The sequence below is a fragment of the Nomascus leucogenys genome, chromosome 22a (assembly GCF_006542625.1).
Source record: "Nomascus leucogenys isolate Asia chromosome 22a, Asia_NLE_v1, whole genome shotgun sequence".
In the NCBI taxonomy this organism is placed as follows: Eukaryota; Metazoa; Chordata; class Mammalia; order Primates; family Hylobatidae; genus Nomascus; species Nomascus leucogenys.
The window spans coordinates 42,967,578-42,983,869 of record NC_044402.1 but is presented as its reverse complement, the minus strand read 5'-3'; the positions used below and the strand labels follow the sequence as shown (position 1 = coordinate 42,983,869).

General features: G+C 36.4%; 1 protein-coding gene and 1 pseudogene across 1 annotated transcript; both read left to right on the top strand.

Annotated features, from left to right (window-relative positions):
- The window catches only part of LOC100601371, a 481,171-nt pseudogene that overhangs the window by 135,808 nt on the left and 329,071 nt on the right, over positions 1 to 16,292 (top strand).
- On the top strand, positions 11,403 to 12,468 carry LOC100589042 (olfactory receptor 4K5). The gene has a single exon (XM_012497953.2). It carries the CDS (start codon positions 11,422 to 11,424, stop codon positions 12,391 to 12,393), a length of 972 nt encoding a protein of 323 aa, XP_012353407.2. The 5' UTR covers positions 11,403 to 11,421; the 3' UTR covers positions 12,394 to 12,468.

Below are 16,292 nucleotides of genomic sequence, written 5' to 3'. Positions count from 1 at the left end.
CTCCTTTAATTCCAAAACATGTTTTTCTTTAGTTATTTCAATATATTTTAGTATTTACTTTGAAGTGTTTGTTTGATAAATCTGTCATTTGTGACATTTTATCAATAATTTCTATTGACTATTTTTCTTCCTGTGTCTGAGATGGTTTCCATTTTTGGGGGGGTGGGACATTGTGGAGGTCTGTCCTGCAGACCTTGACTCAGTGATGGATGAATAATGTACACTGGCACAGATATTCTGCTTTGCCAGTCCAGCTGAGTGTCTAGGCCACTTACAGACTCCAAGAAGAGTGCTGTAAAGAGTCAGCAGCCAGCGAGACTTGCATTTATTTAGTAAAGATTAATTGACAAAGGCTTGAGTCAACGCCACTAGAAAGTAATTGACATTGCAGACTTCCCAAGTAGAAAAGAATTAAGCACCCATGGTAGAACAAAGGTTAGTCTTAGGACCACATGAGTAAACAAGCTAGTTAGACAAACTCCCCCACATTCCCTTGTATTTACTTTCATTTATCTAATTAAGTGTAAAAGGACTAGGATGCCTTCAGCCAGATCTGTTACCAAAGTTTTGCAAACTCTCAGGCCTTTCAAGAGGGTTTGTAGCTATTATAAATAAAATTTTTCCCACCAGCCTGACTGAACCCTCACAGGACATGTCTCCTTTTTGTTGTTTAAAGTTGTACATTTTAGACAATATATTGTAGCAACTCCTGATTCTTTTCTCTTTCTCTCTGAGAAGCTATTGTTGCTGCTATTACTGTTTGTATTATTTTTATTTGTTTAGTGACCTAACAGGACTAATTCTATAAAATCTGTGTCCCTGAAATATACGGCTACCAGTGACTCTGTTAGGGTTTTTCTTGTTGCTAGTTCTGGTTCTTATATTTAATCTTGGTGTACTAGAGGTCACTTCTGGTTGAGCATGGTTAATGGTCACTCAATGATTAGAGAGGTTGTGCTGCATTATCTTGAGCCACTCAGTTTTTCATCTTTTGTCAATGATAGGCAGTTTAGAAGTTGTTCCAGCTTTTGCTTTCATCCACACATCCTTGTGTCTATGCTGCTTATGTGCAAGGCTTTGTATTCATCCAGGGACAAGTAGATACTTATGGGTTTCCCTGACTTCTTCTGAGCATTCATGCAGTCTTGTGTGTGTGTATAGCTGTTTGAACTTTCAGGGATATGTGGAAACTTATCAAGGCTCAGCATCACTATTTCATTTCTCCGATCTCTCTAGTAAATATCTCGTAAGTGTGCCGGTTTCCTGTTTGTTCTATCCAATATGTCAATATTAGACTAACTCCAATGCTGAATTTCATGACATTTTGACACTAAGATCATTAATATTTTAGACAACACCCCAGGCATGTGATTTTGTGTTTCCAGCTCTAAATTATATCAGCCACCTCTGGCAGAAAAGCAGCTGATTTCCACCACTTTCCCCACTCTGCTGGAAGTATTATGCCAAAGGAGTTTGTTGGGGTAGTGATAATGCAAAAAGCCGTAGGCTAAAATACCATATACTTCTACTGTTCTTATCTGATATTCATTAGGTTTTCACAAATACAGGTTTCTCTTTCTTTTTGTCTTAATGTCAGTTTGGGCAGCCATCACAAAGTAGCATAGACTAGATGGTTTATAAGCAACAGAAATTATTTCTCATAGATTTGGAGGCTGGAAGCCTGAGATCAGACTGCCAGTCTGGTTGGGTTCTGGTGAGTGCCCTCTTTCAGGTTGCAAGCCATCAACTTCTCCTTATATCCTCATGTGGCAGAAAGAGAGCTAGAAATCTCTCTAAAATATTTTTTACAAAGGCACTGAACCCATCCATGAGGGGTCCACCCTCATGAGCTGATTTATCTCCAAAAGTCTCCATTTCCTAATATCACCTCATTGGAGGTTAGGATTTCAACATATGGATTGTGGGTTGGCGGGGGGGACACAAACATTCAGTTCTTAACAGTCAATATCCAGGATTCTGAAATAGTTATTTCCAACCACTTTTTTTCCAGTTTATTATTACTTTTGTTAGGAAAGACTTGATTGAATTCCTTACACTTTCATTTCAAAATTAGGTCTTGCCTTTCTACAAATTATGCACACCCCAGATGGAGATACACTTCAAAAATAAAAATCTTAAAATGGTACTTCCTATTTTTTAAATTTTATTATTATTATACTTAAAGTTTTAGGGTACATGTGCACAATGTGCAGGTTTGTTACATATGTATCCATGTGCCATGTTAGTATGCTGCACCCATTAACTCATCATTTAGCATTAGGTATATCTCCTAATACTATCCCTCTCCTCTCCCCCCACCCCACAACAGTCCCTGGTGTGTGATGTTCCCCTTCCTGTGTCCATGTGTTCTCATTGTTCAATTCCCACCTATGAGTGAGAACATGTGGTGTTTGGTTTTCTGTCCTTATGATAGTTTGCTGAGAATGATGGTTTCCAGTTTCATCCATGTCCTTACAAAGGACATGAACTCATCATTTTTTTATGGCTGCATAGTATTCCATGGTGTATATGTGCCACATTTTCGTAATCTAGTCTATCATTGTTAGACATTTGGGTTGGTTCCAGGTCTTTGCTATTGTGAATAGTGCTGCATTAAACATACGTGTGCATGTGTCTATATAGCAGCATGATTTATAATCCTTTGGGTGTATACCCAGTAATGGGAAGGCTGGGTCAAATGGTATTTCTAGTTCTAGATCCCTGAGGAATCGCCACACTGACTTCCACAATGGTTGAACTAGTTTACAGTCCCACCAACAGTGTAAAAGTGTTCCTGTTTCTCCACATCCTCTCCAGCCCTGTTGTTTCCTGACTTTTTAATGATGGCCATTCTAACTGGTGTGAAATGGTATCTCATTGTGGTTTTGATTTGCATTTCTCTGATGGCCAGTGATGATGAGCATTTTTTCATGTGTTTTTTGGCTGCATAAATGTCTTCTTTTGAGAAGTGTCTGTTCATATCCTTCACCCACTTTTTGATGAGGTTGTTTGTTTTTTTCTTGTAAATTTGTTTGAGTTCATTGTAGATTCTGGATATTAGCCCTTTGTCAGATGAGTAGATTGCAAAAATTTTCTCCCATTCTGTAGGTTGCCTATTTACTCTGATAGTAGTTTCTTTTGCTGTGCAGAAGCTCTTTAGTTTAATTAGATCCCATTTGTCAATTTTGGCTTTTGTTGCCATTGCTTTTGGTGTTTTAGACATGAAGTCCTTGCCCATGCCTATGTCCTGAATGGTATTGCCTAGGTTTTCTTCTAGGGTTTTTATGGTTTTAGGTCTAACATTTAAGTCTTTAATCCATCTTGAATTAATTTTTGTATAAAGTGTAAGGAAGGGATCCAGTTTCAGCTCTCTACATATGGCTAGCCAGTTTTCCCAGCACCATTTATTAAATAGGTGCGATACCATCTCACAACAGTTAGAATGGTGATCATTAAGAAGTCAGGAAACAACAGGTGCTGGAGAGGATGTGGAGAAATAGGAACACTTTTACACGCTTGGTGGGAATTTAAACTAATTCAACCATTGTGGAAGTCAGTGTGGTGATTCCTCAGGGATCTAGAACTAGAAATACCATTTGACCCAGCCATCCCATTACTGGGTATATACCCAAAGGATTATAAATCATGCTGCTATGAAGACACATGCACACGTATGTTTATTGCAGCACTATTCACAATAGCAAAGACTTGGAACCAACCCAAATGTCCAACAACGATAGACTGGATTAAGAAAATGTGGCACATATACACCATGGAATACTATGTAGCCATAAAAAATGATGAGTTCATGTCCTTTGTAGGGACATGGATGAAGCTGGAAACTATCATTCTCAGCAAACTATCGCAAGGACAAAAAACCAAACACTGCATGTTCTCACTCATAGGTGGGAATTGAACAATGAGAACACATGGACACAGGAAGGGGAACATCACACACTGGGGACTGTTGTGGGGTGGGGGGTTGGGGGAGGGGGGAGGGATAGCATTAGGAGATATACCTGATGCTAAATGACGAGTTAATGGGTGCAGCACACCAACATGGCACATGTATACATATGTAACAAACCTGCACGTTGTGCACATGTACCCTAAAACTTAAAGTATAATAATAATAAAATAAAGAAAAAACAACCCCATCAAAAAGTGGGCAAAGTATATGAACAGACACTTCTCAAATGAAGACATTTATGCAGCCAAAAAACACATGAAAAAATGCTCATCATCACTGGCCATCAGAGAAATGCAAATCAAAACCACAATGAGATACCATCTCACACCAGTTAGAATGGTGATCATTAAAAAGTCAGGAAACAACAGGTTTCCTGGAGAGGATGTGGAGAAATAGGAACACTTTTACACTGTTGGTGGGACTGTAAACTAGTTCAACCATTGTGGAAGTCAGTGTGGCGATTCCTCAGGGATCTAGAACTAGAAATACCATTTGATCCAGCCATCCCATTACTGGGTATATAACCACAGGATTATAAAACATGCTGCTATAAAGACACATGCACACGTATGTTTATTGTGACACTATTGGCAATAGCAAAGACTTGGAACCAACCCAAATGTCCAACAATGATACACTGGATTAAGAAAATGTGGCACATATACACCATGGAATACTACGCAGCCATAAAAATGATGAGTTCATGTCCTTTGTAGGGACATGGATGAAGCTAGAAACCATCATTCTCAGCAAACTATCACAAGGACAAAAAACCAAACACTGCATGCTCTCACTCATAGGTGGGAATTGATCAATGAGAACACATGGACACAGGAAGGTGAACATCACACACCCAGGCCCGTTGTGAGTGGGGGAGGGGGGAGGGATAGCATTAGGAGATATACCTAATGTTAAATGACGAGTTAATGGGTGCAGCACACCAACATGGCACATGTATACATATGTAACAAACCTGCACGTTGTGCACATGTACCCTAAAAAAGTATAATAAAAAAAAGAAATTCCACTGTTCAACACATAGCCTATATTGAAGGGTACATTCAAACCTGAGAGACATTAAACTGATAAATAAAAAGAAGTACAAATTTGTTAAATAGTTTTGTAGAATAATTTGGAAATATCTAATAGTAATTTTGAAGACTTGAATTTTTTACAATTTAGCAATTACTCTTCAAGTGTGCATTCTGGAGAACCTCTAGCACATATTTATTTATGCAAGTGCTCATTTTAATGTTGTTCATAATAACAAGAACTGGAAGGAATCCAGATGTCTATTCACCAAAAACGACAAACATGCAGTGCAATGTATTTATATATAATGGAGATCCTACAGAATTAAAATGAATAAACTAAAACTATGTGTATCACTATTGATAACTGTTAAAAATCAATTATTGAGTAGAAAAATATTCAATTGTCAAATGATACATGAAGGATACTGCTTGTATGAAATTAAGTAAATATGCCAATAAGTCATTTAATAGTTCTCTTCATTTTTAGTGTCCTTGAAATATTACAAATCATTTTGTACAAGGGTAAACTAAGGCTAAGAGAGTTACAATGATTTGTCCAATAAAATATTCTTTGTTATTGGTAGAATTGAGAATAAGAACCCATGTCCTTTAAGTTGTAATTAATTACCCTTTCTTCCATATTGCAGATGCAAGGCCCAGTATGCCCTTCCATTCCCAAGTCAAAGTATTTCTCACTTAGGCAAAAGAATGTACTTTCTCACACATCTTCTCTGGAGTAGCAGGTTCATTTGTATAGAATTGGCACATCATACTTTACTCCATGTAGTGCCCAAGGGCTGAATGACTCTCACTTTTTCTCCTATGGCCTTATCGTCCTCATTGTAGTTTTCAGCAATGTGGGACATTCTTTGCCTTGTTCGAATGAGAATATCTGGTGAAACGTATCAATTTCCATTGGAAGATGAACCTTGGCTATTTAATACTAAATCTTAAAAGCTGCAATTGGTCACTTAGATAAATTCATGGTACTCTTACAATTTGACAAAAGAAAAAGGTACTAACTACCTGTACCCTGATAACTTATGGAAAAAATAAATAATTAATTTAGAAAAGATGAGGATGTTCATGTGTCTGTGTCTTTTCATGCAATGGATAACTTGTGAGAAATTATGTAAATAGATGAAGTATACTTGGGGAACACTTGGAAAATTTATGAAAAACTCTGACTGCACCTAGGAAAATCCATCATGACACTCTTACTTATTACCTAAAGAAATTAAATAGGCATGCAAATCAAGGCTATATATTACTTTGTAGAGTAAAACTACACAAAAAAGTCATGAGAATGTTAAATACCAAGCTCATGTTATAGGTCTGTAGTTATAGTATAATCCATAATTTATTTTTATTTGCACTTAAAGTATATAACAGGATTTATTTAACCCTACAGAAGTAAAATGCAAATTTATTCTTCTTAAAGCATCTCATCATTTCTATAACTTTAAAAAGTTGGTAACTAAAGTATGGTTTACTTCCAATATAACATATAAACTATTTTCTCCATGCTTCAACTCAAACCAGTTATGTCATTCTTTTTGCATTAGCTGGTTGATTGTTGGCACTGGTTTTTATTACTTAATTACGACACTGCATTACCAATTAGACGAAATATTTTTGCTCCATGTAAAGATGGAGTTTATGTAGGTGGTTTATGGTTTGCAGAGTTCTAGGCCATTCACTGGGAAGGACTCTATGCACAGGAAAGTAAGAAGGTAAAACTATTCAGTGAATGACAAATACAGGGTGAAATATATTTCCATTAATACTATAACACGTTTATGGACAATGTACTTTTGACACATCTCTCTGCCAAATCCTGTGAATGATTCATAAGAAGCACAATAATTCAAGAAGTTTCAGTGTGGAAGAGAAATAATAGAGTTAGCTATCATAATAATATTTCTCTTCCACAATGGGAGTCTTACTTTATGTTTTGAGAGTCCCCAGCTAAATTGGGGTTCCATATCAGAGTGGCTAGCAATCCTGTCCTAATGAGAAATGAAAAGGAGCTTGTTGTGGGTGTTTCCAGTCTGTCTTTATGGGATATTTCTTTTACCTGGTGAAAGGCTTAATGCCTAGTTGTCATTACCAGGGAATTCCTCACACAGGAAACTTTATACTGGCTGATGCCCCTGCAGCTTTTGTCTGACCTATGTCTAGTTGATGTCTACCAGACCAGCACTCTGGAGGCTGGGAGCCTGATCTTGTGTTCTCCCAAGGATTCCAGGGAAAACTCAGCCTGGGCCAGCACCTGGTTCTTCAAGTGGATGATGCAAATTCAATACATCACTGCAATAGAAAAAAAGTTCAATGATGTTTATTTAGCGATCAGGCAGGGAGAGTGCAATAAGTTGGGAGGACAGTCCTTCATCCCAGAGTCATGTAGGAATGAAGAGTCAGGTAGAGGGAGGGTGAGAAAGCCTCGCATTTAGCAGTATACCTGAGGGAACAGGGTATGGGTTACTTTAAGTTCACCGGAAAAATGACTGAATGGTCCATTTAAAGAAAGCAACAGGAAAGCAGGGAGCGCAGTTGGCCAGGTGGGAGCGCTGCCTCTAGTTTTTATCTCTGGCCACCAGCTTGAACCATTTGAACGTAGTGTAGAACTGGAAACTGTATCAAGGGTAACTGAGCTCGGCTTCTCGTATGAGAAAGTGGAATTTGTATTCAAAATGTATGCCAAGCCAACATAATTCACTGTACCTTGGGAGAAGATATAATGCATATGCAAGCAAAGTGCTACAGAAACATTAGGACATAGAAATTTCAACTTAAGCCTCTAGGAAGGCTTTTAGAGGTGGTAACATTTGTGTTGGAATAGACATCTGTGAAAGACATGAAAAAATGGATAAGGAATTGTCTATCAGCTGAATAAAACTTGAGTAGTCTTATTTTTTGCTAGAGAGCAGGGTATGGCATAGGTAAAACCAGGTTATATATTCTTGGTTCTCATGCTAAGGACATTAAATTTTATATATATATGCTTAAGGAATGATGAGATGTTTCAAGTGGAAGAGTGAGGTCCAGGAGAAAGTTAGGTTTTCCCTTACAGTTAATTCAGAAGAGTTTGAAGGAAAAGAGTTGAGTTGAGTTGGGAAATGGTGAGAGCTGAAGTTTGAGATGGCTATGTATAGTCACATTCAAAAACTGTCAGAAACAGATTGGAATATTGGAATGTGGGGGCAGCGGGGGGAACAGTACTGCAAAATTCGAGGTCATAACAGAGAGGAAATGACAGATGCCAAGGAGATGAATGGAATGCCGAAGAAAGGGAGATAACAAGGAGCAGAAATAGATTAATAAGGACATAAAGAGATAAAGAAGAGTTCAAGAAATGCAGAGAGAAAAGGAAAAAAAATTGGAATGCCAGAGGCTAAGACCTCTTGGAATCTACTTTTAAGGGGCAGTAGCATGGATAAAGGAAGCTAATGTTAAAAATTCTGAAAAGAAAACCAAGAGGCATTCTGTTTAAGAGTTAGCTGTCATTACCAGGTCTTTGGAGACATTTGATAAAGTAGTTTTCCTGACTGTGCCAGCAAAAGGCATAGTTAAGCATGTTAAAAGTCTGAGTAGTAAAAAAGATTTGGAGAGAAACATGTAGACACTCCTACACAAAATTTCTTTTTTTAAAAAAAAGAAAAGAGAAAAAAACAAAGATAATAGAAGAGTTTAGGAGAGTTCTTTTTCATATTTCTTTGATGAGTGAATCTGAGCAGTTGTCAGTAGATGAAAAGATGAAATGAAAAGTTAAATGAAACAGGGAGAGACTAAAAATGCAAGCCAAAGATAGCTTAACACAGTGGCACAGTGGTTCTCAACTGGGAGTCATTTTTCACCTCCTCAACTGGACATTTTGTAATGTTTGGAGACATTTTTGGTTGTCATAACTGGGGGGAAAGTGTAGCTGGCATCTAATGGGCTATGCCAGAGATGCTCCTGAACACCTACAGTAGTCACATGACAGTCTGTTTCAACAAAGTAATTCAACCCCAAATGTCAATAATGCCAAAGGTGGGAAACTGGCTCAACTGACAAACCAATGCCTCATAGCAGATGAAAAGATTAGAATCATGAGCATATATTGAGGGAATTTCCAGTTGTAGCATAGTGTCAATGGCATGGGTTTTATATTCACATCTGAAACAGTATGTTGTAATGTGGCAAGAGCTGGCCTTGGAGTCAAATACCAGGGTTCAGATTCTAGTTTAATGGCTCTCCAGCTATGGAACTTCAAGGAAACTGCTTATCATCTCCGTATCTCTGACTTCTTATTGTAAGATAGAATTAGTAAGTGCATTTACCATGCAGTGTTATGGGAAGATTCAATTAACATATATTAAGAGCTCAGAACAGTGCCTGACACTTTGATGCTTAGTAAATGTTAAATATTATTTTTATTATCTGATTTCAAATCCCCACTGAGATGTTCTGACCCTTACTAGCTGTCTGACCACAGATTACTAAACATGTCTAATCTTTGTTTTTCTCTTCTGCAGTTTAATAAACCCTTTTCCAAAGGTTTATTGTAAAGATCACTTGATAAAACATGTATACACAGTAGATGCTATCTAGCAGCGTCTGAACAAACGCAAGCTCTCTTTGCCCTTCATTTGTAAATTTTAAAATTATGATTCGTCATTCACTATATTTAAATCTGCCTCAATTTTTAGCTTAATACATTACATTCATACAATAAACATTTTCGTTAGGTAGAGTTGATCATTTTATGTAATAAATACATGAACTTCAGCAAGGACACTTTTATTTTAGAAGTGGGGGAGCAAAATGAGTCACACATGGGATAAAGTGATTACATCATATTTCAGAATCCTCTTAATTATTGCCTTCTTGTATATTATAGACACTGATTTGTTGTTACTAATGCTTTAAACAATTATAATGAGTCATCTTTTTGTTTGCCCTAGTTCCAGAGTTTACAATAATGTATATCCAAAATGTGGCTCAGTGGAGTGCTTCTCTGAACATTCTTCCAATAGAGTACACAGTATGATTGTTTACTGTGGGGCTTCTGGGTGTGGATTGCAACTGCATTCATCTAAATGAGAGACTAGGTCGTAGCCTAGAGACAAAGGAAAGACTCTGGCTTCTTGTATGAAATAAATTAGCAGAAAAAGATGTTCGTATTCTCACATGGGACTAGAATTAGATCATTACTCTCTCAGGTCTCTTACCATGACTGTTGTCAACAGTTAATTGTCAGAACTAATATGGTTTCCTAAAACAGCACTTCTTTAAAGTTTTTCCAGTTCAACTGAACTAGATTTATACAGTAAGGGTATGTCTTCACAGGGTGAAAAACATAAGATGCAAATTTTTAGATATTTTCAAGAGCATGAGAGGTTTATAATCATTTTTACTTCTCTATCCAGAAATTTTTTTAAACTTCATTTTCCAGCATTAATTATAAAGATGTTTTAAGAAGATCATGGAGAACTCTAGCAGGGAGAATGTAAGTGGGCTGAAATCTAATTCTGATAGGCAAAGAAAATGAAAAATTTAGGTTCCACTCTTGGATAATCAACAGAAAATAGGATTTAGATAATTCAGGTAAGCCATAATATGTGTTTTAAGAAATTATTGGATAACTAATTGAGGAACTCAGTTGGAACTATAGGCCAGTATAATATACATTCAACAGTATCTGTTCAGTAGGAATTGCCTAATTGTAAATGACTCCTGCAGGAGCACGAAGGTAAATTTCTATTAATACGGGGTGTTCAATGTATTAAGAATCATATGTTGCAATCCAATTACTTTGATAGTAGAATGTCATGAGTTATTCTGCTTAAACTCTAAAGTTTTCTGTAAAGTAGGTATTTTTACACCTCCCATCTTTTTTAAGGTGTGGAATTAAAGCTCAGATAAAATAACTAGCCAAAAGTTAATCTGTATGACTTTACATCATGTAATAATAATCAAGCCATGAATATCTCTTCAAAAGTTAAGAAGAATGTTGTATAATTGATGATGTAAGATGACCACAAGACAAGCAGATGTAAACACTTTTTGTCAACCTATGAGGCTTGTGGAGCTGGACTCTAGGTCACTCCTCTAGTCTTCTTGTCATGAGTCAGCTCCTGGGTAAGCTCATTTCCTACTGTATAAAAGACAAGGACTATCCAAAAACTCAAGGGGTTCTAATTATACTGATTAAATTACTAAGCCTTATTTAGACATGTACATAAGTTCTTTCCTATTATCCACCTATCCAGACATACTATTATGGCCTCTTCAAAATGTTTGCATTCAGCAAATGCACATTATATCTGAGATCTCAGAATCCCTTACCTTAAAAGTATTCTTAATTCAAATTCTGATTCCTTTCTATTTATCCTCCTTTAGAGTTGTTTCAGAACAAGTCTGCAGCTTGGAACCATGGGTAAGGCCAATTCTTCAGTGGTGTCTGAATTTGTACTTTTGGGACTCTGTAGTTCTCAAAAACTCCAGCTTTTCTTTTTTTTTTTCTTCTCTGTGTTGTATATGGTCATTGTGCTGGGAAATCTTCTCATTATCCTCACAGTGACTTCTGATACCAGCCTGCACTCCCCTATGTACTTTCTCTTGGGAAACCTTTCCTTTGTTGACATTTGTCAGGCTTCTTTTGCTACCCATAAAATGATTGCAGATTTTCTGAGTGAACACAAGACCATATCTTTCAGTGGCTGCATAGCCCAAATTTTCTTTATTCACCTTTTTACTGGAGGGGAGATGGTGCTACTTGTTTCGATGGCCTATGACAGGTATGTAGCCATATGCAAACCCTTATACTATGTGGTCATCATGAGCCGAAGGACATGCACTGTCTTGATAATGATCTCCTGGGCTGTGGGCTTGGTGCACACATTAAGCCAGTTATCATTTACTGTGAACCTGCCTTTTTGTGGACCTAATGTAGTAGACAGCTTTTTTTGTGATCTTCCTCGAGTGACCAAACTTTCCTGCCTGGGCTCTTACATCATTGAAATACTAATTGTGGTCAATAGTGGAGTTCTTTCCCTAAGCACTTTCTCTCTCTTGGTCAGCTCCTACATCATTATTCTTGTTGTGGTTTGGCTCAAGTCTTCGGCTGCAGTGGCGAAGGCATTTTCTACGCTGGCTTCCCATATCGCAGTAGTAATATTATTCTTTGGACCTTGCATCTTCATCTATGTGTGGCCATTTACCATCTATCCTTTGGATAAATTTCTTGCCATATTTTACACTGTTTTCACCCCCATCCTAAACCCCATTATTTATACACTAAGGAATAGGGATATGAAGGCTGCCATAAGGAAAATTGTAAACCATTACCTGAGGCCAAGGAGAATTTCTGAAATGTCACTAGCAGTGAGAACTTCCCTTCATTAAGACAAAACTCCTTCAAATTCCTCAGGTCAATACTGTGTTTAATATTTTAATGTATTTTTGTGGTATATCTCAATTGTGGGGAAAGTAGTGAAGAAGATAATATAGAGAACATTTAATGAATATTAACAAATCTTTTCCTAGGTATCAAGTGAAAGTTAAATATAAAAACATGGAAAAATCTCTGTTTAGATTAGTGGTTCTAGAAATAAAATATGGGCACTAGATGGATAATATGTATGCATTTACTGCTTTTGTTATGGGTAAATGTAAATATCATGAAAAAAATCAACAAGAACCTTATTCTTTGGTGGGCGTACATTCAAACATTTGTCAGGTTTTATGAGTTTTCTTAACAACATGCCTAAAACTTCTATATGGATGAATAGTATTTAAGAATATGAAACTGAATTTTGCCAACTTCAGGAAATAGCCAATCTACAATTTAATATAACTGCTTAAGTTTAAGAGGAGATTATTGGGTTATGAGACTCCTCCCCCCATATCAATTATGCCTATCCCATACGGTTTTCAAATAGCTAGCAATGCTTTAAAATATGGAATGATACATACTCAGAAGCTTCCATTTTAAACCTGTCCTTTAAAAGGCTGTCTCTGATTGGCTAGATAATTCCAATTTCCTTTTAGATTATGAGTCGTAGAAAAGAGAGGAGAATCTAGAAAGCTGAACTATTTCAACACCAAGATTTTCATTTGTGCCACTTCTCTTCTTGTTCCTACAGTGCAGCTGCCAGTGGCTTATGTTCAGGCACCCAGTGGTACTCATCCTCCAGCAAGTTTTATTGCCAGCCTTGGCCTTAAATTCTCCGATTCCCATTTTCAGTTCATCTTCTGTGGACTAGCTCTGGTCCAGTGCAACCCAGAGAACCTCTCTCCATCCAGGGGGCCTCACCTCACTCATGTTCTATCCAAAGAGTTCTGAAACTCAGCGATGGACAGGGCATCACCCTTCCACATTTATTTCTTCCTTGGTTTCTCTCCTTTAGGCCTATGGTATTTTTTTTCAAAGTAAACTAAAGACTATTCAGATTCAGATTTAATCAGTTTTTACGTGTACTCTTTTTTTTTTTACTATTGCTGTATAGTATTATGAAATATCATTGCATAAACAGATTCATGTAGCCACGACGACCACAATAAGGACACAGACCTCTTCCATCACTTCAGAGAAACTTTCCTGTGCTGTCTCCCCTGTGATCTTAACCCTGGCAACCAATGATCTGCTCCCCATCACTCTATTTTATTTCTTCATTTCAAGAGTGTTGTAAAATTTATCAGCTGTTCGAACAGCCTTTGTAATAATTTTTAGAAAATTTAATGTGGTTGGATTTGTGAATCATTTTTGGTATCTTTTTTTGTGTGTATGTGTCTGATTTAAGAAATTCTTCTCTCTGTCAAGATCATAAAGACATTATTTAGATTTTCTTCTGTAAATTAAAACATATTTTGCTTTTTATACTTAAGAATTTCATCCCTTTGTAATTCATTTTGTACATTTTGGGAGCTAGGAATCTATTTTTATATATTTGTAAATATGTAGAAATCAGACTTGGTATCATTTATTTAATAGTTCATTATTTCCCTCAATTTGCAATGCTATCTCTCTTACATTTTCAGCTTCAGTGTATGTATGGATTTGTTACTAGACTCTATTCTGTTTCATTAATGTATGTGTTTAGCCCTGCAACCATATTACCCTGTTTTAATTTACTACAGTTTTAAAATAAATCTTGATGTCTGATAGATTAAGTTCTCTCATCCCTTATTTTTCACAGTGTCTTTGTTAGTTTATCCCCTTTATGTTCTGTAAACATTTTACAACCAACTTGTCAGATTTCTTAAAATATTATTTCAAGATTTTGTTGTAATTGCATTGGATTCATGTGTTAATTGACATACAAAGATATTTATTATATTCATTGTATATCAACATATTTATTAACTTATAGAGAATTGGCATCTTTTACAAATGTTGAAAAAGAAAAAATATGTAAACAAAAAATTACAATCATTTACGTAAAAAATGTAACTTGCAAAACAACAAATACTCTAAGCTTATGTACAAGTTTAAAGATGTGCATTTAGAGAAAATTATAAAACTTAACAAAAGGTAGTAATGAAGAGTGTATTAGTAAATAAAACTTAAATAAGTGAAGATAGACACTATATTAATAAATAGAAAAACAGTATTGTAAAAGATGTCAGTTCTCTCTTAGGGTATTTTTTTAGTGTTACTTTTTATTCTTCTTGTAGTAGCTAATTCCTATTACCAGTTGCTAATTCTTTATATTAAGTATTCTCTGTTCAAATTCCTCATGTGGGTTCTGTCTCCTGACTAGACTCTGACAGATACAGATACTTTTAAGTATTTTGAAGATATCGAAAAATCAGAAGCAATCAGAAGCATCTCATGAAATATGTTAATGAGAGAAATCAGAAGCATTCAGAAGCATCTCAACAAATATGTTAATGAGAGAAATCAGAAGCATTCAGAAGCATCTCATCAGATATGTTAATGAGAGAAATCAGGAGCTAGTTGAATAAAAAAAAGTCAGTAGCTTCATCTATTTATGCACTAAAGTGAAATTCATCTATGACATGCTTGAAAATATAAAAAGTGATAGGGCTGGGCATGGTGGCTCATGCCTATAATCCCAGCACTTTGGGAGGCCCAAGTGGGCAGATAACCTGAGGTCAGGAATTCGAGACCAGCCTGACCAACATAGAGAAAACCCCTCTCTACTAAAAATACAAAATTAGCTGGATGGACACAGGAAAGGGAACATCACATACTGGGGACTGTTGTGGGGTGGGGGAGGGGGGAGGGATAGCATTAGGAGATATACTAATGCTAAATGATGAGTTAATGGGTGCAGCACACCAACATGGCACATGTATACATATGTAACAAACCTGCATGTTGTGCACATGTACCCTAAAACTTAAAGTATAATAATAATAAAATTAAAAAAAAATTAGCTGGGCATAGTGGCGCATGCCTACAGTCTCAGCTACTCAGGAGGCTGAGGCAGGAGAATCGCTTGAACCTGGGAGGTGGAGGTTGTGGTGAGCCGAGATCGCGCCTTTGCACTCCAGCCTGGGCAACAAGAGCAAAACTCCGTATCAAAAAAAAAAAAAAAAAAAAAGATAGCATTTATAAAGTGAATGCTATCATTTGGTAAACTCAAATTTATTTCTTGACTTTTTAATAATCGCCATCCTGACTGGTGTGAGATGGTATTTCACTGTGGTTTTGATTTGCATTAGATGCTGGTGAAACTGTGGAGAAATAAGAATGCTTTTACACTGTTGGTGGGAGTGTAAATTAGTTCAACCATCGTGGAAGACGGTGTGGCTATTCCTCAAGGATCTAGAGCCAGAAATACCATTTGACCCAGCAAACCCATTACTGGTTATATACCCAAAGGAATATAAATCATTCTATTCTAAAGACACATGCACATGTATGTTTTTTGCAGCACTATTTCCACCAATTTTTCAAATTACTCTAGTTCCAATAAAAACGAGACATTCCTAATGCTAATAGCAATGAATTTCTAATTTAATTAATTCTTATTTAAGGGAAACTATTAACGGCACATAGCATTGTACTTCGGTTAGGATTGTGATATTATGTACTATAGAATCCCACCTTAAATTTTGTTTAAAATATAAAAAATAAAGCAACTATTAATATAACTTGGTAATCAACTTTTTAATACACACATTTCAAAGTAATAGGAGAGTATTAAAAATTCTTTTTTTTTCTCTCTGGTTTACAGATCCTATAGACTTTCCCTGCAATGCTGACAAACTGACAGAGAAATACCTTTAACTGAATAAAATGGCAGAAGAAGTGAACATTTTAGTAAATGTGGAAA